Here is a 26,742-nt window from a genome sequence, read left to right on the forward strand (position 1 = left end):
TAATTTCAAAGTTTGGCTATTTTAATTTCATTGTTCAAGGTAGTATGGTATAGTAAGTGGTTCGTTTCCATCCTGAAGAAAACACTAACAGCTTCTAGCTTATGTAATTTTGTCAAATTCAAACATGACTCTTTGACCGTTTTTTAAAAAAATTTTCTTTACATATTTTGATAAGATTTTTTTTTTTTTTCCTGGAACATATTTCTTAAACCTTCAAGTAGTTTGGAAACATTTGCCTCTTTGCTCATTCCTCTGGGCACAGCCTTTCAGAGCATTTATCCCACCTGTGCTGCAAAAAAATTTCTGTTCTCCCAGCTGGCGGGAGGGCTCCTTGGCGGAGGCGATCAGAGACAAACGAGGAGCCAGCGAGCATTGTAAACTGCTTGTGATTCTCTTCATTAGTATGCTGCGATCCACCCCAGCTTCTGCAAGGTCAGACATGCAAGACAAATACTTGGCCGAAACAGCAGGATTCTAACTAGTGTAAAAATAGATTTTAAATAAAATAGAATCTCTATAGGAAAGAGAATTAGGTTATGCTTTACATTCCCACTCTTGCTTTAAGATATCTGTACACATCAGTCCAAGGAGAACTTAGAGAGTTGGTCTGCCCTAAGTAAAACCGAAGAATGTGTGAGTACATTCATTTTGCAAAGTTACAGGTGAGGTGTTTTGGGAAATGCTGCAGCACGTCCCACAAAAACGGATGGTGACACAGTTGGTATGTTCACACAGGTAACACGTAAGACTTTCAGGGCAAAAGCCTAACCACAGGCTAAAAAATAATTCCAAAATGGGATAATTTGAAACCTTTGGCTAATTATAAAGCAAGAAATAAACCCCACAATTTAACAGTATATCTTGTTAGCCTATCTACCTCTTCTGGAAGCTAAATTTCAACATGGGTCTTACTTTAAGTTTGCTCAATTACTGCATGTTATGAATTATGTGACGTTTATGGTTCTAGAGAAAGTACACGGCCCCTCTGTTGGCCCACAACAAGCATTACAAGACTGTTTTAAAGGGGGCTCTGTTGAAATTCTAATTTTAGGATTTAGAAACAGCCTTTGGTTGTATCTTGAAAGCATAATTGAAAATCTGCCCAAGCTCCCTCTAGCTGCAACCTGAACATGCAGCCCAATCTTTTGTAAACATTTAGAAAATACTGAACCCAGCAAAATACACAATTAGCTAGTCAGAGGCCTCACTCTACATTTTCCCATGGATGACAAATCTCCCCGCTTGCTCTTGCTAGATGCTAGGAAATCCACTCTGAGACTTGAGTCTTGGAGCAGCCATTAAGCCTCCTTCTTATTTGAGGTTCATAATGATGTACGGAGTCACCAAAAATAAACAGTGGAACTGCCACCATTTTTCCTACACTGGGGCTACTCAATATGCCCCGGCTTGTTTTTCCTGGCTAGCCCCACAGCAAGAAGAGATGACTGCTGGTGACAAGCCAGTGCCTGGTTTACAACCCAGCCTCTTTTCATACAACATTCAAACAATTCTTCAATTCCCCAGAGGAAGGGAGGGACCACAATGATATGAGACTAATACTAGGGAATTTTCCTAATTCCTCAGTAGCCAATGGGAACCTCTCTTTAAAGCAGCTGCTACGACCTCAGGGAGGTTTGGTGCTTTAGTGCTAGGTAATGTTACCTTCGAGATAACAAAAAAAAAAAAAACTTAACATCTTAAACCTACCCCAGAACTGAAAGTCAAATACACCAACTCCATAAATATAACGGAAAAATGCACAGCAGAGTTGGGGCATCTACCAAGCAGGAAGGCAAAAAATGGTCATTAGAATGTCTGCATTCGGTGACCTGTTACCACCTTTGCAAACACTGCCCCTTCCCTCCGCTCTCCCGTCGGCACCCTCTACATCCACTACACCACACACCAGCAAATGAAAGAGCCAAAGACTGCGGCTTGATCCTCGCTTGGAATTATTAGGGCCACCCTCACATTAGCTGAAGGTCCCAGCACACCCGCGCTGTGCCAGGGGGAACAGTCTCGGGGATGTCTGTTTCTCTGAAGGTCACTTGCCCCTCTTGCTGCGGCCCTTCCTGGAGGGCAGCTTCCCACTGCCCCCTGAAGAAGGTGGGCTCGGGGCTGAGGCCATGGCGATGTTGATCTGTCCCTCCTGGATCTCCTGCCGAGTCTCAGCAGGCAGGTGGTTGATCTTTTGCTGCGTCTCCAGGTAGAACATGACGTCTCGCAGCTGTTCCTGGATCTCGGTGATCTGCAAATCTTTCTGGTCGCAGGTCTCCTTCAACAGCCTCTCCTCCTCCTTCAGCTTGTTCTGCAGGAGGACTTGGTTGGCTCGCAAACACTTGTTCATTTCCTGCTCCTCTTTGAGCTCGGTGGTGAGTTTGGCCACTTTCGTGTTTAGCTGAGTGCACCTTTTGCAAAACAAAGGAAGACAAAAGCACATTTTTCATTTGCTGACACAGTCCCCTTTCTGCTCTGGGATTGAACGAGAAGCCATGACCTCAGAATCCATTTAGGACAGACCCCTTTCTCCAGCGGTGAGGGAGATTGATTGGTTTGCTGCCAATGCAATCGGCTACGCAAAGCAAGAATTTTGCTCTAGTTAACACAAGTATATCTTCAAGACACTTTTTTTGAGCCTGATAAATTTTTCAACAGCAGAAACTATTCTGTGACTCATGGTAAACTTCAACTGCTTCTCTATTTTGCAGTCAGGGGTTAAATAGGTGTCTTAGAGATGACAGCTATGATAAGGAAGTTATGAGGAAAAGTGACATTCTTGGAGAGTCAAGTGCTCTGACCTCAGTACATTTGCTGGAGAAGAAAAAAAGGTGCTTATTCTAATGAAAGGGTTTTAAGAATTGGGAGTGCCCTATTCTTGATGCTCAATCTTACTCATACGTAACGAATTGCAAATTAAAACAACATTTGAGGTACCATTTTTATGTATCAGAATGCCAGAGATCTCAGCCATGGGCAAAGAGGCACTCCTATACATTGGCACTGGAGCATGAACTGGTACACACTCTTTGGATGTCAACTTGGCAATATCTATAAAAATAAAACATTTGTACAGCCTTTGCCACAGCTATTTTTATTCTAGGAATTCATCCTGAGAATAGATATACTCAGGACTGTGCCAAAAGACACACGGAGAAAGATGCTCATCGCAACAATGCCTGCAGTAGTGTCTATCAGCAGGGAACTGGTACGTGCACACAATGGAATACCACTTGGCTGTTCCAAAGATCGGCATAGATCTAGATGTGCCAGCATGAAAAAAATGTACAAAACAGAATATTTTACCAGGGAGAATACTTACTATTCTATTTTTGCAGAAAAAGATTATGTATCTGAGATATTTATGCAGGCAGAGCTAAAGATCTGGAAGAATACTTAATATTCACTGGTATGATTTATAATGGTTACCTCCAGACAGCATGATTTAGGGGATGAAAAAGAACTTCTAGTTTTTACTTTGTAATTCTTTAACACAGTTCAATTTGTAAGAGTGCTGAAAGTGTAGGAGAATTTTTTATTTTATTTTTATTAATGCTGTAATGTTTTTTTATAATAGTTAAACTTTTGGTGAGAAAGTTCTGTTTGGGATGATGAAAAATTTTGAGAACACATAGTGGTGATTATTATACAACATTGTAAATGTACTTAATGCCACTAAATTGTACATTTAAAAATGGTTAAATCATCAAATCTTACAATCTTTCTCTCTCTATATATAAAAACTACAATTTAAAAAACTTTTAACAATGGGGGAAAATGGGTGAAGGGCATATGAAAATTCTTTGCATTATCTTTGCAACTTTTCTGTAAATCTAAATTTATTCCAAAAAAAAAGACTTATTAAGAAAAAACACAAAACTTTCTAAGGACCAATTATCCTCCTTAAATTTATTTTTTATCCATTTCTTTGGAAGTGAAAATCCAATTATTTTTGTGAGTATAACTTAAAATCAGAAAGGTAATTTTAATCAATAAAATTTTTATCTTCCCAAATAATATTCTTGCCATACTGTTTTATGAGGTTTTTTTGCTCCATACTCAACACCTTTGGCCTTTAATTTCTGCATAAGGCCAGAGCATATAGAACCTCCAGGTGAGATGCAGTCTCCTTCCTAACTGCCAGTTCTTAGCCACCACATCTCAGAGAAACTGAAAGTTCTGGATGCAAAGAAATTGCTTTCTACAGATAAAAGTGGAAGACATTTGCAACACCGAAAGCACACGGATATCAAGAGAGAGTGCTATGTTCCACATGGCATCCTTCTGGCATAAAACGTGGCTTTTTGTTTGTTTGTTTGTTTGTTTGTTTTTGAGACAGGATCTCACTCTGTTACCCAGGCCTCACTGTAACCTCACACTACTGGGGCTCAAGCAGTCCTGCTGCCTCAGCCTCCCAAGTAGCTGGGACTACAGGTGTGCACCACCACGCCCAGCTAATTTTTGAATTTTTTTGTAGAGACTAGAGGTCTCACTATGTTGCCCAGGCTGCTCTTGAACTCCTGGCCAAAAGTGATCCTTCCACCTCGGCCTCCCAGAGTGCTGGGATTAGAGGCGTGAGCCACCGCACCCAGCTGGCCCACATTTTTTAATAAACAAGAAGTCACATAAGTTTGCTCCACCTATAGGGGGACCCCTGAAAACCTGGTGATACATACACTTGAAAATGAGGGTGTTTCCATAGGAATGAAGGAAATTACCTGTTTATAGAGACTCTTACAATAAAATGGCAAACTTAAAGAACAGAACAATTATACCTACTTTCTTTCCACAGACTGCTTTTCTTTTAGGAGATCATTTAATCTGTGCTCCAGATTATCACATTTCTCAATCGTTTCTTTAAATTTGGTCTTCATGTTATTAATCTGAAAGAACAAGCAGAAATCAGATTCATTTCACAGAGGCAAAATTGTGTGGTCTTTGGGGCTAACATCGTAATTTCCCCCCCAATTATCTATATACAACTTGACAAACCAAATTTAGAAAAGGTGAGACAATCACTTGAAAGAAATTCTGTAATAGGAATAAAAGTACCGAGAAATCCTTTTTTCCCCTCACTATTTCTCTATACCAGGATGAAAAAGGGACCCAAAGCCGCTGAATATCAAGCAGAATTGTCCGCCCTGCTGCCAGTAGTATCTCGTTATCGTGTTTATTCCTTTTTTTTTTAAATCAGGGACTCGCTCTGTTGCATAGGCTGGAGTGCAGTGGTGCAATCATAGCTCACTGCACCCTCAAATGCTTGGGCTCAAGTGTTCCTCCCTCCGTACCCTCCTGGGAAGCTGGCGCTACAGGCTCATGTCACCATGCTGACTACTTCTTTAAAAAGTTTTTTGTAGACACAGGGTCTCACTATGTTGTCTAGGCTGGTCTTGAACGCCTATGCTCAAGTGATCCTCCCACCCTGGCCTCCCAAAGTGCTGGGATTATAGGCATAAACCACCAGGCCTGACCTCCTTTATTCCTTTTAACAAGCCTGTGCCTTAGGTAAGTCAACTTTTGACAGAAACTGAAGCTTAGAGAAAGGAGAGTCAGTATGTCCAAGGTCATCCAGCTAGAGTGTGGTGGATCCAGGACTGGACCCAAAGTCTGGGTCCAAAGCCAACTTCTAAACTCTTCTCTGTGCTACACTGGAGGCCAAAGCTCTGTAGCAAAGGAAAAGTGACTTCCTGGCTGGATCTAAACTCTTAGCAGAGATCCTGTATGTGATGCATGCAGCATCCATCACGGCAGAGAAAGGGTCATCGCTTTTAACCTTTCTTTTTAAACATTTTCCATACAGCCTACCTAGCAGATCTCTAATAGTGCTGCCTTAAAAGAAATAAATAACTGTTTTGTAGAAATTAACTTTATAGCCAACCTCATTAACTTAGAAAAACACATAAGGGAGATTTCTAAAAGTTCCTCTATGTCATAAAAATCAAAAGAGCTTTATAATTGCTCTAATTCTAGCTTGTTATTAATTTTCACTTCAATATTATTTTAAAATATGAGACCAGTAGATCCTTTTGACATTTTCTACTAAACTGACTCCTGTCAGTTTAAGGAAGTTGGGAAGGGCAGAAATTACTATCAATAGGAACCAAGCTCTATATATTTTGGTCAATGAAAATACTGAGAAGTATCATTAGGGGAATTCACCAGTACTGACTGCCTACTACGTGTTTTTCATACATGGCCCCAAGAAAACCAAAAGCATTCAAGTGGCTATGAGCTTCATTTTCTAGAACAGACTCCATTCACATGCTATAATAATTATGTATACTTAAACCACTGGGGGAAAGCAACAGTATTTATAAATGAAGTCCACCATGAATTTCAACCTTGATCTACTCCCCTCCCCACATTAGCTTTTTATGAGGCCATGAACAAGAATCTCTGTGAGCGGGACCCAGGGTCTGGATTCCTGTTTCTCCCTGCACACGCTCTGCGGCTGGGTGCGCTAACGGACAGGAGCGGGACAAAGGCTTGCATCATCCATGAACTTATGGATAAACGACATTTGTTATTAGAAAACAAAAGCATCCTTTCAAACCCTTCAGAGCTTTCTATTTAGAGCTGCTCTTGCCTCCATCTTACCCCTACCTAAAAGCAAACATGAGTTTCGCAGTTTTTTGTTTCCCTGCCCCTTAACTTGTTTTTCACTGGCGTGTCTTAGTGAATGTAATTAATCCTAAAGAATCTTAAAAGGCAGGCTAGGCACGGTGGCTCTTGCCTGTTATCCCAGCACTTTGGGAGGCTGAGGCGGGAGGATCGCTTGGGTCTAGGAGTTGGAGATCAGCCTGGGCGACATAGTGAGACCTTGTCCCTAAAAAATAAATAAATAAATATTTTTGAAGAAAAAGAATCTTAAAGGGCAGAGAGAATCCTGAGCTCAGCTCTCAAGGGTCTGCACAAAGCACTTTAGGGGTCACACTGGTATGTCCCACAGAAAAACTCATGAGTGAGGCCACAGGGGAGTTGCCAGTGCACCTCCCCGAGTCCATAATTTGACACCAAGTGGCAGCCACCTGTGCTTTGCCTTCCCTGCACGCACTCCAATCCAGCCCTGTTCAGAACTTGTTAGTAAGTCAAGTGACCTCGAGCACCTCTGGAAAGGCATTTCCATTGCTTGGAAGGTTCTTGTAAGAATTTCATCAATAACTTTTAACTAGAAATCATTTTAAACCTGGTGTTAAGCATTAATTTTTTTTTAAAAACCTGATGTCTTCCATTTGTAGGCCTACCCAGAAACAGAGGCTCATGGCCCTGCCCACTAAGCTCCAGGATAACCCCAGCACCCCAGGGGGGGGCCCCAACCCGGCTCTGCAGCCTCCATCTGAAGGGCCCGGGGTTTCAGTGGCGACTCACAGAGTTACTCAAGTCATCATTTAGAAATTTTAAAAGCCTTTATTTGATACTAAGGGAATCACTGAATTATAGACCCTGTCCCTAGGTCCAAAGAATGGTTCCTAGAGCCCTAATTATACACAACCGTCAGGTGTTCACTGGATAAACAGGTGTTCACCTTCTTTCTCAGTGTTCCTTGTCCATGCTGGAGACAGAAAAACCAAGCAGGCAGAGCTCTGGGCCTTCCATCTGGGTTTCTACCAAAATCACACCACTTTTCTCTTTTATTATGTACAAGTAGGAAATGGCATCTTCTTTAAAGGACTAGTCAGTTAAAATTTGAAAGCTGCTGCCCTAGACCTTCAGGGTGAACACTGACGCTCCAAGATCTCTGCCCAATTTTATTTCCTTCAATTTAGAAGTGCTCAGACCATATCGTCGCCTCCGAAGTCCACAGTCAGCTCCCAAAAGTAACTGTTCCCGAGTAGACAAACTCAAATTACAAACTCACATGTACGTACTTGTATTTTTTTTTAATGGAATTGCACAAGGCATTAGAAAACCTGCTTGAGGTTAAAAAACCAAACCCTCTATGACCACAAAATACCAAACACACAGCCTTTAAAGCCAAGGTTTCTTTTTAGAGGCAAAACAGTTCTCTACCTGTTATCAGACTGAGAAGGGAAGAGTCTACGATTCCTTTTTCCCTATACTCTGCATTCCCCCCACCCCACCAGCAGACTGCCCTGCAATGTGGCATTTTAGCAGTCACCAAACCAGAGACTTACTTCCTCTGCTGTGTCCTTCTCTATCCGAACTATCTTGTTTTCCCAGTAGATTCGCTGAGATTCCAGCTGGCTTGTTAGTAAATATGAATACTAGAAACAGACAGAATAAACACCAAAATGTCACTGTTGTCAGTCTTTGAAATCCAATTAAAATCTGACCTTTAATGATCTACAGAAGCCTAAAAGTAACCATCAAAATGTATAAAACACCTTGATTCCACTCTACTCAACAAGCCCTGGAGCTGGGGGACACAGAAATGACAATTACACTTCTGTCCCCTTGGGGCTTACAATCTAGTTGAGAGAAATGTACATATAAAAAAACTTATTTTCATCAAGTTGACTTTAAGAAGAACCACAGGCTGGGTGCAGTGGCTCATGCCTGTAATCTTAGGCACTTTGGGAGGCTGAGGTGGGAGGACTGCTTGAGCCCAGGAGGCTGAGACCAGCCTGAGGGCAATCGTGAGACTATGTCTCTACAAAAAATTTAATTTTTTTTTTTTTGAGACGGAGTCTCACTCTGTCGCCCAAGCTAGAGTGCCGTGGCATCAGCTGAGCTCACAGCAACCTCAAACTCCCAAGCTCAAGTGATCCTCCTGCCTCAGCCTCCCAAGTAGCTGGGACTATAGGTGCTCACCACCACACCTGGCTAATTTTTCTATTTTTAGTAGAGATCGGGTCTTGCTCTTGCTCTTCCTCAGGCTGGTCTTGAACTCCTGACCTCAAGTGATCCTCCCGCCTTGGCCTCCCAGAGTGCTAGGATGACAGGCATGAGCCACGACACCTGGCCCGGAGAGAACATTCTTAACTTTCAGTTTTACTAACCCTACAGAAGACAACCTTAATACTGCACTTAAGACAACTAGGAACATCACATTGAAAATAATAAGGAACACTGATATACTCCTTGCAGCTTAACAGAAAGAAGCTAAAAAATAAAAAAAAAAGAAAAGAAAATAATAAGGAACAGTGAAACTTATACTTTCAAAGAAGTAAAACAGACAGAATAAAAACAATAATCCTTCACAGCAATGGTAAAACTTTAAAAAAAAGGTTTTGAGCATAAACAAGGATGTAATTAGGAAAAAAAGAAAAAATAGTTTAAACATTTTTAAAAATAAATATTTACATGTAGGGTAAATGGCAAAATTAAAAGCCCAAACAGCCTTTCAAGCTAGAACAGTACGCAGCAATAGAGACAGGTGGTGAGTGATAACGCGTAACGCATTTTACCTCTAACTGTAAGGCATCTATTTTCTCTTCCTGGCAAGTATCACCCTCACATTCATACTGTACGATTTTTCCATCTGTTTTACTTGCAACCAGTCGATGGACATAATTATCTAAAGAAAAGAATGAGTCAACGAAAGCATGTTCCCTCAGAAGGAAAAGGGTCTCCATATGCTTTTAACTCTGACAAAATTTTTGTTTTTACAGATCTAAATTAAATGCCTTGCAATATTGCTTTAAAAGTGGGTCAAATCATTCAACTTTTAAAGGGGAAGGAGAGGAAAAGAGTGGAAGTATTAACCGTTTCTTAATAAAATATTCGATTCAGGCCATTCCTAGGAAATGGTGCCCTCGGGCACCGTGAGAATCTGAGTTTGTGAGGGCTCAAAGATGACATTTCAGGCGGCGAGGGAAAGTGGAGAGGTTCTGAAGGAAAAGTTTCCGCATAGAATGAATCCAGATTAGAAACCGAGAGCAGGGCTCACCTCCAGCATAGTCCCAGACCCGATGGTTGGTGAGCTGCATGGCATAGGTGTGCTGCGTTTCCTCGAAGTGCTTATAAGCATGTCGACTTACGTACCGTCCACAGCCTATGTGGCCGCATATTAAACAAATCCAAAGGTTCTGTCAGAAGGAGGTAAGATCTTAATTAGTTAAATAAAAATACATGACCTGGCCCTCTTGGGGTGGAAAGGGGCCTGGCATAGAATGAGACTTAATAGTTTTTTTTTACAGGAGTTTTGAATAAACATACATTTAAAACCCAACAATTGTCTGGGCATGGTGGCTCATGCCTGTAATCCTAGCACTTTGGGAGGCCAAGGTGGGAGGATCACTTGAGCCCAGGAGTCCGAGGCTGAAATGAGATATGACTGTGCCGCTACATTCCAGCCTGGGTGACACAGTGAGACCAAGTCTCAAAAATTAAAAAAATAAAAAAATAAAACCCAATAATCGAGGATGCTTCTATGGGTCAATCATTTTCTTGCTCTGACTTCTAAACAGCTCTATGTAAATAGCAAGAAAAAGGTTCACAATTTATCAGTAAAAATTTAAGCTTTTTAAAAGAACAAAGAATAAAAGCATAAGGTATTTTGCTTAGGAGTAAGAAAATTTGTGTATTCACATGTTTTGCCTGACCCTAGACAAGGGGAAAAAAAATCAGTCTCAAAAAGAATTTAAGCAGAAGAAAACCCCAGACAATTAAAGCTGTGTTCATTATTCTTTTCCACCACCCATTACTTACTTCCTGAACACCACACTCAAAACACTTATTTTCTTCTACTGGCTCTGGTGTTTGACAGTACCGGCAAACGGGACACCTATATCCAGGACACCAAAAGACAATGGCGCAGGTTAAATATAAAAGACAGTTGTTACAGAACCCAAAAGTCAAAACTGGATTTTATATCCTCCCTAAGTGCTGTTTTTAAGTTTATCATAACTAAAGATATCACTTAAAAGACAAACATTTTGGGGCTAGTCTCAAACAAAATGAAAATACACAAAATCTTGATAAAGCAGAAGTAGGAGAAATTGTGATCTGCCCCATATCCTTTTCCACTCTTCTGCCTAAAGCTCAGATGATCTTTGCCATTCTAAATGTGTTTCAAAAGAAAAAAACCTTAAATGATCAAAGAGCTAAATATTTGCAGGTTAGAATTGGGACTTGATTTCATGACTGGTTATCTATAATGTATTTTATTCCAAACAATCTACTTTATCTCCATTTCCCAAAGATTTAGATCATTGAAAATGTACCCTGTCCTCTCCAGGTTGTTCTTCAGAGTTGGATCTAAAATATGTAGTAAATTTTACCAAATTAACAACCAAAAAAAGGTGTTAATGTGCTTCCTGCAATGCACATGACATTTCACCATACAATGGACATAATGCAGAAGATACCAAAGCTCTACTGAGTATTCAAGTTTCGATTTACAAATAGCCAATAAAAATGACATGGAAAAAAAATCCATTAACCCTTTTGTTATACTCCAAAGTAATGCTAAGTCAGTCATGAATATTTTTGTCAGATGGGCAAACATGACACAAAGTAGGTCATAGTTGAGGCTGACTGAATTGGCACCAAGAAGAATGAATGCTCAGGATGTAATTAGTATCAGTCTGTTACCCACCTGATTAAATGAAACCAAGAAAAGGAAATAAGCAGGAAGACCACTAAGTTCTCGTCACAGGTGAGGAGGCTCTATTTGTGTTTCCTAAGAGAAAGCTAAAGGATCCAATCTGCCTCTTTCTTTAGTATCAAAGAAGACAGGCTGGGCGTGGTGGCTCACACCTGTAATCCTAGCACTCTGGGAGGCCGAGGCGGGAGGATCACTTGAGCTCAGGAGTTCAAGACCAGCCTGAGCAAGAGTCAGACCTCGTCTCTACTAAAAATAGAAAAAATTAACCGGACCTGGTGGCACACGACTGTAGTCCCAGCTACTCGGGAGGCTAAGGCAGAAGGATTGCTTGAGCCCAGGAGTTTGAGGTTGCTGTGAGCTAGGCTTGACGCCACAGCACTCCAGCCCGGGCGACAGAGTGAGACAGTGTCTCAAAAAAAAAAAAAAAAAAAAAGAAAGAAAGAAAGAAAGAAACAAACAAACAAAAAAAAGAAGACAAACTTGAAGAAATGACAGAAATGATATCTAGTAAGTGGGAAGCAGTCTTGTCAGAGGCAGAAACTAGTGCTGTGTCATCCCTTCTGTTTGTGCGGTGGCTATGGCAGCAGGTGGGTAAGAAAACAACAAACTAATCCTGCAATCTAATTCTCTACATTGTGCCAGAATGATCTTTCTGAAATGTAAATCTGATCCTGAGAATAAAAGAGGGGAAAAGAGTATAAAAAAGGGAAAAAGAATATAAAAATAAGCTTATCTGTACTATATACAATTAGCACTCATCTCATCTATTAAAAATAATTAGTAGTTTATTAAATCCTTCCCCCCAAATTTTGAGCTTTAATCTTATTTTCCTGATGAGATCTTTGGAAAACCTTCCCAGAATGGCCTTCCCTGACATCTCCACATGTCACAAAACCTGGTCCCAGTGCTGCCTCCTACAGCAGCCCTTCCTGAGCACCTCCGCTGGGGGCCCCGTCTCTCTCACCTGCAGTCTCTACTGTGCATCACAGGGATTTAAACACTCCTGTAAACTCCCACAGACTGAACTTCCCTGGAGAGGACCTGGGTTTGCTTCGGTACCTCGCACCGTACCGTGCACATACCGAGGCTCTAAACCCACTTGCTAAATGAACCGCATGCTTTTGAGGGCACGTGCCATGCCTTACACCCCATGTGACGGGTTGAATTCTAGTCCTAGTCTGACGTTCTCTGGGCATGGCACTCTGAGCATGCTAATTCTCACCTCTGGGCCTCAGTTTCCTCCCCATAAAATAAGGTTGGACAAGATGGTCTCTGAGGAAATTTCCAACTTTAAAATGTTACGGTTCTATGGTTTTTTGACAGTTAACCTATACTGTAAGTAAAATTGGAGTGTTAGGGAATAAAGAAGTGCCCAGAACTCAAACAGTATAGCAGATGGACACAAGATACAGATGAACTTGATGGAGTACACCCACCTCAGTGTGGCTTTATTCAAGGTAACTGGACAATTCTTTGAAAAATTCCAAAATGATACCCCAGAATTGACTAAGGACTCTATGGAATTGCAGCAAGATTCCTGTCTTGCTAAGTAAGCCAGGGAAACTCAGTTTATCTGCTCACCAATATTTACTGAGCTCCTACTGTGCACCAGGGATCCCGCTAGGTGTAAGGGGCACAGCAATGAGCTGGCCAGGTACATCCCTGCTCTGTGAAAGCAGGCGTTCTTCTAGCCACCAGAACCACGTGTTGGGGGAGAACGGAGATTCCTGTGGACTTTCACCCCTCCTAACCTCTGGGCTTTGGAATGTAATCTTCCCCTTCCTGTGCACACGCCTCTGCCCCCCCCACCGCCTGGCTTGGTTCTTGGTTCTGCCCTTTATCCAGCTACCTCCTACTTATCCTCCCTGAGATGCCACTTCTCAGGTGGGCCTGGCTGCATCATAACACGTTGCTCCTTTGTGACACTAGTTATAACTGTGATTTATTTATTTGTGTGATTATCTGATTCTGACTTCCTCTCTACTCAGAAACCCACGAAGCCAGCACATAATATACCTTTCTAGCTAAGTCCCACAGTGCAGTGTGCAAAGAAAGCAACCACTCCTGATTTAGGGGAAAAAAAATAAAAGGTATAGGCTTCACCTCAGTTCTTTGCAGCAATGTCACCTACAACGAAGGCCTCTGATGCACTGGGAATCAGGAGGCTGTAGGGTAGGCCTCAGACTCAGTGACTGCCATTACTACTGGCCACCAAGCCACCCACAGCCTAGCAAAGCTGAAACATTAGGTTGCTGTAGCCCTGTTGGCAAGAAAGCCAAAGTGAATGGCAGACGCCAAGTGCAGGTGACAGCTGAGATTCCAGACCTAGATTTCATTGTAGCTACGAGCCTCAAAGCTTTACTTTGCTTTTTCCTTTTCCAGCTCTTGGAAGGAAAAAACAGCTCATGGTGCTTTGGGGAATTCTGTAAAGATTCAGAAACAGCACACTAAAAAGGACCTGGTCTAAGAATGCCAATTCCCACGTGAACCGAGGAAAGGGAAGGAGAAAAATGGAAGGCCCTTCCGTGTGACCTCTTACTATCATGGTGCCAGGTTTATAAAGTCAAATACTTGGAGTGGTTCATTTTTGGTGGTGGCTACTGTTAATTCTGGAATGGGTGAGAACGGCCCCTGCACTCACGTTGTGTCGTCCCAGCGCTGCAGACACTGGCTGTGGAAGCTGTGGTTGCATAAGGTGGTGAGAATGCCATTCACGGACTCATCCATGCGCTCCAGACAGACCGTGCACTTGGGGAGCTCGGTCAGGTCCATCACTGGGAGGCTGGCACCCTACGAAAACACCTTGCATAAGCCTCACTCTTCATCCACCAGCAATAATTTTTTTTTTCTTTTAACAATAGTTTTCCTATTGCTTTTTGACTCTTGGCCAAGATGTTCTCAATATTATCACTCTATGCAAATAATTTAAATTGGTAAGATTTTCAATTATGTATTCATTCATTCATTCAGCAAATACTGATTGAGCACCTCCCATATTCCCAGCACTGTGGTAGGCGCTGGGAATACAGTGGTGAACAAAACCAAGATCCCTGCCCTCATGGAGCTGACATTCTAGGAAGGGATACTGCTGCCAAAATCTTAACATTTAAATCCTAAATGTTACCAGACTCCTAGGTCTAGCTCTAAATGTCTATGACTATAATAGAACACACAGGAATAAAAGAAGCTGAATAGCAATGGATCTGAGGGATTTTTCCATAGCATAAATAACTTAACACTTTCTACTTAGTGATAATAGTATCAACAACACTGATTTTTATTTATTCTTTCACTTAACAGGTACTTATTGAGTCCCCGCTGTGTGTACCAGACATTGTTCTAGGTGTGGAACAATGATGAGCAAAAACTGATTCAGTAAGTCCAAAAATGGGAGCATGGCTTGAGCCCAGGAGTTTTAGACCAGCCTAGGCACCATAGTGAGACCCTGTCTCTACAAAATATTAAAAAATTACACTCACTCTAGCCTGGGCAACAGAGTGAGACTCTGTCTCAAAAAAAAAAAAAAAAAAAAAAAATTGGCCGGGCGCGGTGGCTCACGCCTATAATCCTAGCACTCTGGGAGGCTGAGGCGGGTGGCTCGCTCAAGGTCAGGAGTTCGAGACCAGCCTGAGCAAGAGTGAGACCCCGTCTCTATTAAAAATAGAAAGAAATTATCTGGCCAACTAAAAAATATATATACAAAAAATTAGCCGGGCATGGTGGTGCATGCCTGTAGTCCCAGCTACTCGGGAGGCTGAGGCAGTAGGATCGCTTAAGCCCAGGAATTTGAGGTTGCTGTGAGCTAGGCTGACGTCACGGCACTCACTCTAGCCTGGGCAACAAAGCGAGACTCTGTCTCAAAAAAAAAAAAGGGAAAAAAACAGGAAAAAAACCAAAAACCAGTATAGGAAGCTATAACGGGGGCATGACAGTCTAGGCGGTCAGGAAAGGAACCCTTAAGAGAGCAATGTCTGACTTGAGCCCTTCCAGACAGAAGATGAGCAGGAATTATTTGGTGAAGCTGGGGAAGCACACAGATAAGGACAATTGGAGAAAAAGCACATTAATCTACGGTCCATGAAAAGAAGATAATCACAGGAAATCTCTCAAGAAGCTGTGTTCATTTAGAGTTTTCTACAAATCCAAATCTCTAAAACTGAGGCCTCATGCAGCACCTGGCACCAAGAGAAGCCCAATTTTATCACCTATCAAGTTTGATTTCACCTAATCTAATGATAGAAAAATCTATTCAGAACTCATTTCCATCAAGCCGATCTCGAGGTAAAAAGATCTTTAGGTTTACTTTTAAAAAAAGGAAATCTTAAAAATATCACAGAGCTGGGTGTGGTGGCCCAAGCCTGTAATCCTAGCACTTTGGGAGGCTTAGGCAGGGGGACTGCTTGAGCCCAAGAGTTCGAGGCTGCAGTGTTGCTGCAGCCCGAGCAACAGAGCGAGACTCCGTCTCAAAAAAAAAAAAAAAAAAATCACAGAGCTGAATCCACTATTTTATGAAATGATTCAAGTGAGCACATGTATTGTCCAAAGAAAACAAGGGAAAATAAATAAATAAATAAATAATAAAAACGGGAAAAAAAGTGAGCACATGTAGGAAAGGTTCCCATAGAGGGCAGCAGACTGGAGCAATCAGAGGTTGCTATCGAAACAGAATCAAAAATTAGGAAGATGATTAAGGATAATATTTAAAAGAAAAACTTTTCTTTTTGGCTCAAGGCAATGCTTCATTGATCTTAAATAGAGGAACACTCGATTTCAACAATGCAGATAATATATACTTTTTTAAAAACATTTTTTGCAATTTAAAAAATGATATAAAATTCACATAATACAAAATTCTCCATTTTAAAGTATACAATTCTGTGGCTTTTAGTATATTGACAACAAGATTGTACAACCATTACCACTATCTAATTCTAGAACATTTCCATCACTTCCAAAAGAAACCCTGTACCTGTTAGCAGTCACTCCCCATTCATCTCTGCCCTCAGCCCCTGACAACCACTGATCTATTTTCGGTCTCTACGGACTGCCCTATCCTGGACATTTCCACATACATCTTAGCATGCAATTGTATGCCAATCTGATATATTTGTAATCAAATATAAGAATTATTCACACTTACATCTTCAGATTTCAGCACTTCAGCCCTTTCCACATAGACCAGCTGGCAAACATCATCCTCTATTGAGTTGAACTGGCGGCCATTGCATGCTATATAAAAACTATCTGCATCAGCCTACGTATACCAATGGGGAAAAGGAAAAAATTAAGACAGATATCCTGAAAATTCGCTTTATATTCAAGATGCATGGTTTCATTTATTCTCCTCATCACCTTTTAAAATTTATACTTAGGAGAGAAAGCAACTGCCAAAAAAGCAACATCTACCTAAACAAGCTGGTCAGCTAACTGCACTCCGCGGGTCAATATCCTACATCTCTACAGTGTTTCCTGGGCCACAAGAGAGATTTTATTTGAATTGGCAGAAGGTACCAGAGTGCAATAAGCTGAAAGCTAGTAGAATTTTAATATTCAACCAGCAATGGTCAACATTTCCCTTAATAACTGTTTTTTTTCTCTAGTCATCACTCGAACAGCAGCTGAAAGTAAACAATCATTTCTGGAACCAAATCATAACGGATGAGTGTTATGAAAGAACTCTTCCGAAAAAATGTCAGCATCATTTATATTAGAAAAAAATACAAGACCAGTAGAACTGGTATGGGATGAAAAACCAACTCCTCTTCAATAAACCAAATAATACATGATAAGGATCCCATCAGGAGGTGTGAAACCCCCATCTAGTGTCCAGCACTTAGTCAAGGTCAAGAGATCCCAGATGAACCAGCTGTTTAAGGACTAATAGTCTCATTCCCTTGCAGGGCAAAGTGGACGGAGAAAGCCCTTGAGGGAAACGGCGCCCTTGAGGCAAAGCTGCAAAGGCACAAGTGCATTCGTGAGTATGGACACAGGTTGATCCGAACTTCTAGTCTAGCCTTGATAGAAAGCAACAAAGAGATGATTCCAGTTTTTAAACTCAACCAATTTTCTGAGGCAGCGGGGAGGCCAAGGCTTGTCTGGCTTTCATTCTCCCATGGGGATTAGCCCAAACACAGGCAGTTGTGCACTTTGGCCCTACCAACTTTGACAAGCTGCTTCTGGGGAGGATTCTGCAAAAGGAAATGCTGCACCGTCAACCTCCGGGAAAAGATGATTCAAAGCTGTACCAGGCAAAAATAGTCCTGTCTGTCTACCCTCGTGGGGTTCTGCAGCTCACTGCTACCATAAGCTTCTCATCAGCTTTTAATTCCCCTCCAATGATGTAATTCAATTGTAGATTCTTGATTATTTATGCTTTCTTAATACAATCAACTGAGCTAAGCAGCCGAGGAAGGATGATCACTTCTGAATGTAGCTTTATTTTGGTGGTGGGGGGAGAAGGCTGGCAGGGGAAGGGCTTTCCTCAGGAGACAACAGTGCATTTTAACTTCAAAATGTTTAAAGCCAGTTGGCGGCTAATAAGTCTGTCTCCTACTAAGAAGAGGCAACTCAAAATGGCTTCCCCCCTTCTTCAGGAGCAATGGCTTTTCCTTGAAATGCTTCTGGCTGAGTAAGCAGCACAGTGAGCACAGGGATTCCCGCACCGAGGGAGCCGACTGCCTGCAAGTCAGGGCCTCAGCTCAGCCCCCCAGGGCCTCAGACACCCCAGGAGCTGGATCCACAGCTCTGCACATGCTAAATGACCAGACCTCCTCAGAGGAAGGGGCAGATGTGTGACCAAACCCACGTAACACCAGACAAATTATTCCTTTCTTGGGGGAGTAATTTATCTCTACCAAAGAAGTGTACTTTTTTGAAATGAGAACATCTATAAATAATTGAGATTTCCCAATTTCAACACATTGTTCTCTTCTTTAAAATCTCAGTACTAGAAATGTAGCTTCACTTGTGTGACTATTTACTGAGCACCTAGTATATGCCCGGCACTATGCTATACACTAGAAAGAGAGTAGGAAACAAAAATCACACGGTTCCTACTTCAACTCACCACCAAAATACACAAAACAAAAGACTGAAGCTAACTGCAGAGAACATAGAAGAAACAACTCTTTAATATTTAAAATGTTTGCATTGTATGGAACCAAAACTTTAAAGAAACCCAGCTTTTTTTCCCTAGTCCATTGTTTTTATGGTTCTCTTCTGAGGATGAACTCAGAAAAGATAAATCTATTATGACCAAGGTTACTTCACTGTCACAGTGATCAACTATAGTGCTGAGTATGTATTTTACTCATCAAAAGAGGGGTCTCTCAGGCTGTCCTCACTAAGAACCCAAGTGAAAATAAGTCAACATACTCCATTGAGAGGTCGTCTGTCCTTTTTTGTCCCCAAGATTAACAAAATGAAATCCCTTCCCATTTTCCTGTGTCCTGAAAAACTATAAATCCTTTACCCAAAGACAAAGTTTCCTAAGGGTCACACTACATGTCTGTAAGCACCTCTCTTTTTAAGACCTCCAACATAAAGCTAAGGCCAATAGAAATTCAAGAGATTATAAAAGACACAGAGAAGGCTTATGAGTTCCTACTTAAAAATCTCTGGTGAGAAAAAGAAAGGAATAAGACGATATAGTTAGCTGCCCAGACTATGGAGTCAGGCTGCCAAGGTTTGAATCCTAATTCTGACACTCATTAGCTGTCTTAACTTTGGGCAAGTGACATATCTGTGCCTGTTTCCTCAACTGTAAAATACAAAAGCAACAACACCTACCTCATGGCGTTGTTGAGAGGATTCAAGGAGATAATGCATAAAAAGCACTTGGCAAAGGGTTTGCTTAACAGCTGGTAGCTATCACGTCTATTATTCTCCTTAGAGTCTATATTAATTTACCAACTTCAAGTCCTACATCAAGAGAGTGTTATTAGGTCTTAGAAAATTCTTGATGGGATGATTGGGATCAGACCCCAAGATCCAGAGTTAGCAATAAAAAACACAACTCATGATACCGAAGTCAAGGGTTCTATCCCCATGGGGAAGAACTTGCAGCAACAGTTTCATAGTCTCAGAAAACATCTGTCAACTTGAGCAACCTGCACTTGGTCAAAAGACAGAAGTGGAAAGGATAGTGCAGATATACAATGAAAATCCACTAACAGTAACAGAAAATATCCACAGTAGTATCTGCACATTATGAAGGGTGGCACTTGTTCCACGGAAGTTTGTGGGTTTATTAGACTTGAGGTCAATATGTTCTCAAATATTTTTTCCCAATCTATTCCTGAACTTTTCCTTTGAGTTACTTGTCACTCTTAATTAAGTAGAAACTATAACTAAAATATTGTTGTTACAGAATGTCTTGCAAACAGTGACTGCTTCTGTGCCCCATGGTTTCATACCGTTCCTCCTAGAAGGAGAGCATGTTCTAGGGATGACTAAGAATGAGGGCACAACCCTGCCTTGGTCATTTGTTTCTAGCTGTGTAACCCTGGGAAAATTATTCATCTCCCCCTGCAGTCAATTTCCCCATCTGTAAAACAAGGATAAGAGCAGTATCTGTCTACATCAAAGGGCCGTAGTGAGGAATAAATGAGATAAAGCATGTTGAGCACTCAGCACAGTGAGGAGTATAGAAGAAGCCATCAATAAAGGTTACGCATTATTGTCATCATCCTTATTACTGCATGTGCTACCAGATTTAAATGGTTTAAGGCATGACTTTCCCATGGTTTGCAAAGCTCCTCACTGACCTTGGAAGGCTACTGACAGACAGTGAAAGGAGTTAAGTGCTTTTCCATTCTTGATGTCAACTTGTAAAGTCTAAGTCTACAGGATAATCGAAACCCGTGCTTTATACATCTCCCTCAGTGGTGGGGTGCTTTGTAAAGGTTAAAGGTAACTGTGTACCTTCTTGTACACAAAACTCCACACTAACGGTTCTCTTTCTGGGGCCCATGGAACAGGTACACATATAATTCAACTCTCGTTTCTCTTAATTTCCTCCACATGGCCACTGAATAGCTGCCACTGCCATCACCTCTGGATTTCCGTACCAGGAAGGGGGAGATGGCAAGTGGACTTTGTGTTATGGGCTCTGTTTCATCCACAAACCGTGGTGACCAGTCAGAGAGGTAACATTAGGCATGTGATCCTCCAGGCACGCACATTTCTTTCACAAACAGCAAGTTGGAACTGTTTATCTGGGGCAAGTACAAGAAGGCTATCAACGAGGCAGACAAGTGAACTTTTGACAAAGCTGCATTTCAAAACCTAACACAGTTTCAATGTAGAAACACAATAGGCTATTTAAAAAAAAAAAACTTGAAGGAAATGGAAGGATAGGGTAGCTCTTTAATAATCTGGATAATACCTAAAGCTTACCTTATTTTTCTATTCATATAAAACCTGCATACTCCTAAGAGTATGAATGGTGTGGCATACTCCTGAGTACGCAAAACTAAAGAAACTTCTAGTATCTTTAGAACTGAGGTGCATGGAAAGTGCTGCTCAGTGCAATTTAAGTGAAATGGAGTGGACAGCAAAACCTTCCTACATCGAAAAATATCTGTTATAATGCACAAGCACTTTTAAAAACTAAAACTATCACCATTCTCTTAGTGTTTCCCTCTCTAATGCAGTAATTTCTGAAAAGAACTCTAAAGCATCTTTAATAATACTTCAAGGAATGTCACAAAATCCTTCATCACCAAAATTAAAAAAAATAATAATGTTTTTTATCTTTCAAAATGTGCCAAAGAGCACCTTTTAAAAAAAAGAAAATGAAAGTAGGGATAATGGCAAATAATAAGATGGTGTCAACTTCAAACTGCTTTTCTGGAATAGTTACTACTGGATAAAGAAACAAACAAAACCCTAGATTTCATACCCAATCTGATCTAGAAAAAAATCATGGGCATTAATGAACAATTTTATTTCTGGTAATCAATTTAGAAATACATCTAGAATTACAATAACCTAGAAGAGATATGTGCGAAGAACCTTAAGTGTAAAACGTTGTAAATCACACACAGCTAATATCATACAGTTTCAAAAACAGTTTCTGTGGCAAAGAGATTTTTAATATCTTAACTTTTACCTGTGCACTAAACTTTATCAGCACCATATATTGATTTGGAGTAGAGTCTCTGATGATTTTCATTTGTTCAATTACTTCATTAAATGGGGCGACAAACTTCATAAGGTCATGACTGGTCATTGTAGCAGGGACTGTGAGAATACACAGCATGGCACTGCGCCTCACATCTTCTTTTAAGGAGGTCATCTTACTAATAAGACAATAATTAGACTGTCTTGAATAGGTGAGGTATGGTTAGTTCAAACAACACTAGACAACTTTTATGTCCAAGAAAATAGGAAAAAATTAAAACTTGTACTATTCCACAAATCAATTTAAACAACGCAGAATCTCTTAAATTATCTCTGCAGTGGAGTTTAAGGCAAGCTTGAAAATGTTCTACATTACACCCCCCACCAAAATTTTTAATCTTCAGTTAAAAATAAACCCTTTTGTTAGGGTTATAAATCTGCATTAGGCAGATTTGCAGTTTGTGTTTTATTCTCATTAGCGTTTGAATAATAACCTGTCACTGGGTAACTTAGAAGCAGAACTGTAGCTATAGACTTGTTTTAAAGGGTCTGGGAAAAAAAGAGCTCTAAATATAAGACAGAATCCTAAACCATGAGGATATGACTGAAGATTACAGAAAAGTGTTGGTGGGTTGGAACAGCTGGAATAGAAGGGAAAGAAAAACCTTCCACAATGCAATTTACTTTTGAAATGCTGCAAACTCAACTTGATGGCTATGATCTGAAATGGCTACCTATTTGTTGTTTTCCCAGTAGGGACCTGGCAGATGAGTTAGGACAAGGACAGCCTTTAAGATATCAAGTATCAATCATCCAAGGAGCTAATGGCCCAGCTTGTGGATGATCAAATACTTCCTTTCCCTGGGCCTCTAGCAAGCTGTTTGGACCACAGAAAAGGGTAAAAAGAAGTGATAATATTGTAATTACTTAACTTTTTATTGGCTTCTTTAGTAAAGATTTGGTGGGCACATGAGACTACAATGATGGTGTGGATCATTTTTTTTTCACCATCCCTTCTTTCAATTCCCCAGTCATCTTCCATACCTACCAGCTAAGGGAATATCTTCCCAGGTATTTTCTTAAGTGTTTCTACAAAAGTTTCTTTTATAAGGAAAAGCTTTGACCCAAACCATAAGAGTAACCAAATGTAAAACATCTAATAATTCTCTAACACAAAATACATGAAAGTACTATCTTTTTGAAGCTGAAAACATCCACTTCCCCTCAGGGCAAGAGAGTTTACTCTAAGGCAAAAAATAGACCAACCCAAAAGGAAAAAGGTTGCTCTTACTTTGTCTTGTATAGATGCATAATACCATGAACTATTTCAACTGATGGATTTCCACTGAAGAAAGAGATCTGGTCTGGAAGCTGTTTGGATGGAGAATCGGGAGCAGCATTTATGCATTCTTTACTTTGATCTCTACTTCTCTGTGCAGTGGGGGATGCTTCTGAAGATTTCCTTTCTTCTACTGTAGCTTTTGGTTCATCTTTCACAAATCAAAAATTAGCAGATTATAAATGGGTAGGAAATATGCCGAAAGAGTCTAAACTAGATTAAAACTTCAAGTCAGAAGAATATATTTTGACAGAGAGATTGTAATGTGCTGCATTAAGAACTGTATTTGTAGAGCAACTTATTTATGGGAGCATCTCAACTTTAAAGCTCTCTTTGCCCCATAAAAATCTCATTAACGCCCTCAGAAACTCAAGGATGGCTCTTACATCGGGCAGTACCATAATACAAGCAGGTGTCTTCCATCATGCAATCCTAAGTGGGACAAACATTCAGGACCTTTTTTTTTTTTTTTTTTTTGAGACAGAGTCTTGCTCTGTTGCCCGGGCTAGAGTGCTGTGGCATCAGCCTAGCTCACAGCAACCTCAAACTCCTGGGCTCAAGTGATCCTTCTGCCTCAGCTTCCCGAGTAGCTGGGACTACAGGTGCATACCACCACACCCAGCTAATTTCTTCTATTTTTAATTGCCTGGATAATTGTTTTTCTATTTTTTAGTAGAGATGGGGTCTTGCTCTTGCTCAGGCTGGTCTTGAACTCCTGACCTCAAAGGATCCTCCCACCTCAGCCTTCCAGAGTGCTAGGATCACAGGCGTGAGTCATCTCACCCAGTCCATTCAGGACTATGAAGTTTGAAAACCAAACCTACCAGTTCTGACTACCTCCATGCTGGAGATGCAGCACGTACCACTTCCTCAGGTAAAATGAGCTGAGAGAAGCAGGAGGAAGCAAAACATGTTTATCTGAACACACTCAGATCTGCCACTGAATTAGGTGGTAAGACGCCCTCCTTCACCAAATAGAGTTGTCAACCCAGCTTGTTAGGATTGATTTGGAAAAAATATTTGGAGGCACTGAAATGTGCCTTAACAACCTCATGTCCAACACACAGGCAGTGAAAGATAAAAGTACGCTAGAGGTCAAAATCATGGGCTCCTCAAACAGTATGTATAAAACAGACAGCCAGGAGCTGACATTACAAAAGAGCCCATGATTTTAGAAAGCATACCTGAGTTGGACTTCATGGTCTCAATGATCATGTCTGTCATTTCTCGACGGCCAAGATGCTGATGGATAATTGCTGCTTTCTCCCCTGGTGACTTCCCTTCTAAACAGGCAACCGCTGAAGCTAGTGTCTTCTTTTTGATCTCCTCATCAGACATTTCCCCGGCTAAAGAACACATGAATGATTAATACCTGACGATAAAACAAACTCTTCTCCATTTTCAATGTATCCATCGATAGGTTTCCCTTTTTCTCTCTGCTGCCTTCCCACAAGATGACAAGAAGCCTTTGCCGTACCCATCTCACTCATCTCTGGGACTCCTACAGCACCCAGTAAACAGTCAATAAGCAGCCAGGACAATAAACTCAGAAATGCAGGGCTGTTCTGGTGGAATCATGCACTTTAAAGTCAATCAACAAGAGTAATACCCTCAGAGAAGGTTCGACTGTGATTATGCCCAGATGAACTAACATTTTATTAACATCTGATAAAGTGTAACTGTGTTGAGCCCAAAATGAAGGTATAAAGTCCATTAATAAACAAAATTTCAAAAAACCTTCAGGGTTAGTCTTTTTTTTTGAGACAGCGTCTCACTCTGTTGCCCAGGCTAGAGTGAGTGCCGTGGCGTCAGCCTAGCTCACAGCAACCTCAAACTCCTGAGCTCAAGCGATCCTCCTGTCTCAGCCTCCCGAGTAGCTGGGACTACAGGCATGCACCACCATGCCCGGCTAATTTTTTCTATATATATTTTTAGCTGTCCATATAATTTCTTTCTATTTTTAGTAGAGATGGGGTCTCGCTCTTGCTCAGGCTGGTCTCGAACTCCTGAGCTCAAACGATCCGCCCACCTCGGCCTCCCAGAGTGCTAGGATTACAGGCGTGAGCCACCGTGCCTGGCCAGGGTTAGTCTTAAACATTCAGGGTTACTCTCAAGCCATGAAAATTTGCGATTAGTGTCCTAACTCAATGAAACACATAAAAAGGGAAAAAGAATTCAGAGACTCGACTGAAATTGGAGACTTGACTGAAATATCCTTAACATAAACTCTGTCAGGGAAGGAACCACACCTGTTTTGCCCGTCACTTATTCCCAGCACTAATATCACAGTGCCTAGCACACAGAAGGAAGCTCTCTATATTGTATATTGAATTAACGAATAAATGGACTCAGTGAGTGACCCATGTAGATCTATATGTGGCTAATGTCAATCTGACCTTCAAAACTCAGAAGTCACTTTTAGCTTTTGAAAGGTGCTCATAACCCATTAAAACATATTCAGTCTTTAACGTGCAGCTCCAAAGTTCACGTACTCCGGGAAATTGTCAGTGACACTATCCCTACCTGCCTCGGTCCTGCTCTCTGAACCAACAGATCTTCTTGTAATAGTTTTCCAAACTGCTCCTCCTTTCCTTCACAGCACTTAATCGCAGTTGTAATTGTGTTTATTCTGCACTTACTTCATCTCTCCCCCACTGAATTGCTGCTGCTGTTAAAGCAGACACCACATCTGATTCCACATATAACAAAAACTCCAGCAGATTGAGAACATTAAATAAATATTTCTTGAATGAATGTTCTTATTTGGTAATTATTTGAGGACCAAGGAACAGAGTTATAGCTGCAATCTCCACTAAAGAGCTGCGTGAAGAGTTCAGACTCAAGTCCAGCTCCCTGGATTAGAATCCCAGTTTTACCAATTACAGACAACCTTGGGTAAATCATTTCATCACTAACCCTGTTTCACAATTTGTCAAAGGTGCATAACGCCCATCTATCGCACAGGATAGTTGCAAATATAAAGAACACACGAGGTGTTTAGAATAGTGCTGGGCTATAGCAAGTGTCCAAATTTTAGTTATTACTATTGTTACAGGGCACCTCAAGGGACAGCCTTCCAAAGAGGAACAACTTCATTAAACCAGGAACTGTCAGCGTCGCCGGGGACCCAGTGCTTGACTTCACGGAGTCCAGAGGAAATCAAGCGAGATACACACACAACTGACTCTAGCAGGGCGGAGAGCGAGACACGCCAGGTAGAAACAACGCCCGTGGGAAGGAACAGGGAGGGAGGGACGGGGAACGGCTTCCCAGAGATGACATCTGGGAAGGCCTCTCAAGGATGGATGGAAAGAGAGGGATCTCAACCACCTCTCGGCTTCTTCCTAAGGCAAAAGCCCTCGCCGCGGCCTTCCCCTGGAGCCGTACTTTGGGAGGGCGAGCCCCCCGGGCCCAGACCCGACCGCGGGGAAGGCGGCGAGGCCGCGGGACTCACCGGCGGCGCTGAAGCCGAAGCCGGCGGGGATAGGCGAGTGTTCCGCGAGCTCCAGTCGGATGACAACCAGTGACACACTCATAGGGCAAGCGCTGGCCGGCGCGGGCCCCGGCGGGCTCAGGCGAGGCTGGGAGGCGAGCCGAGAAGCCGGGCGGCCCGGGGCTGGCAGCGCCGCCACCGCCTCAGCGCCGCCGCCGCCTCAGCAGCAGCGGCAGCAGCACCTCACGCAGCCCTCAGAGCCACAACAACTTCTACTTCCGCCTCCCGGCCGCCGTCACTGACCCGCGGGGTCACGCATGCGCGCACGAGCGCGCTCTGATT

General features: G+C 41.7%; 2 protein-coding genes across 4 annotated transcripts in view; one reads left to right on the forward strand and one right to left on the reverse strand.

The window, feature by feature from the left end:
- BRAP (BRCA1 associated protein) lies at positions 1–26,670 on the reverse strand. Of its 2 annotated transcripts, none has more exons than XM_069497362.1 (12): positions 26,422–26,670; positions 24,152–24,313; positions 22,920–23,118; positions 21,618–21,807; positions 16,647–16,760; positions 14,148–14,296; positions 10,609–10,684; positions 9,848–9,986; positions 9,366–9,475; positions 8,133–8,222; positions 4,777–4,880; positions 1–2,408 (listed from the first exon to the last, which is right to left on the reverse strand). In XM_069497362.1, the coding sequence occupies exons 1-12, from the start codon at positions 26,501–26,503 to the stop codon at positions 2,045–2,047; spliced, it is 1,779 nt and encodes a 592-aa protein (XP_069353463.1). In that variant the 5' UTR covers positions 26,504–26,670; the 3' UTR covers positions 1–2,044. The 2 variants fall into 2 exon arrangements, with proteins under 2 accessions (XP_069353463.1, XP_069353464.1); XM_069497363.1 differs by lacking the exon at positions 26,422–26,670 and adding an exon at positions 25,607–25,632 and having other exon boundaries at positions 1,974–2,408.
- The window catches only part of ACAD10 (acyl-CoA dehydrogenase family member 10), a 54,893-nt gene continuing 45,498 nt past the window's right edge, over positions 17,348–26,742 (forward strand). Inside the window, exons 1-2 of one of the 2 annotated variants that reach the window (XM_069497360.1) lie at positions 17,348–17,480; positions 26,023–26,182. The gene's annotated coding sequence lies outside the window, so the exon portion shown is untranslated. Of the gene's footprint in view, positions 17,481–25,937; positions 26,183–26,742 lie in introns of those variants that run through there. The other variant, XM_069497359.1, reaches the window with a different exon arrangement.

This window comes from Eulemur rufifrons, chromosome 21 (assembly GCF_041146395.1).
Source record: "Eulemur rufifrons isolate Redbay chromosome 21, OSU_ERuf_1, whole genome shotgun sequence".
Lineage (NCBI taxonomy): Eukaryota > Metazoa > Chordata > Mammalia > Primates > Lemuridae > Eulemur > Eulemur rufifrons.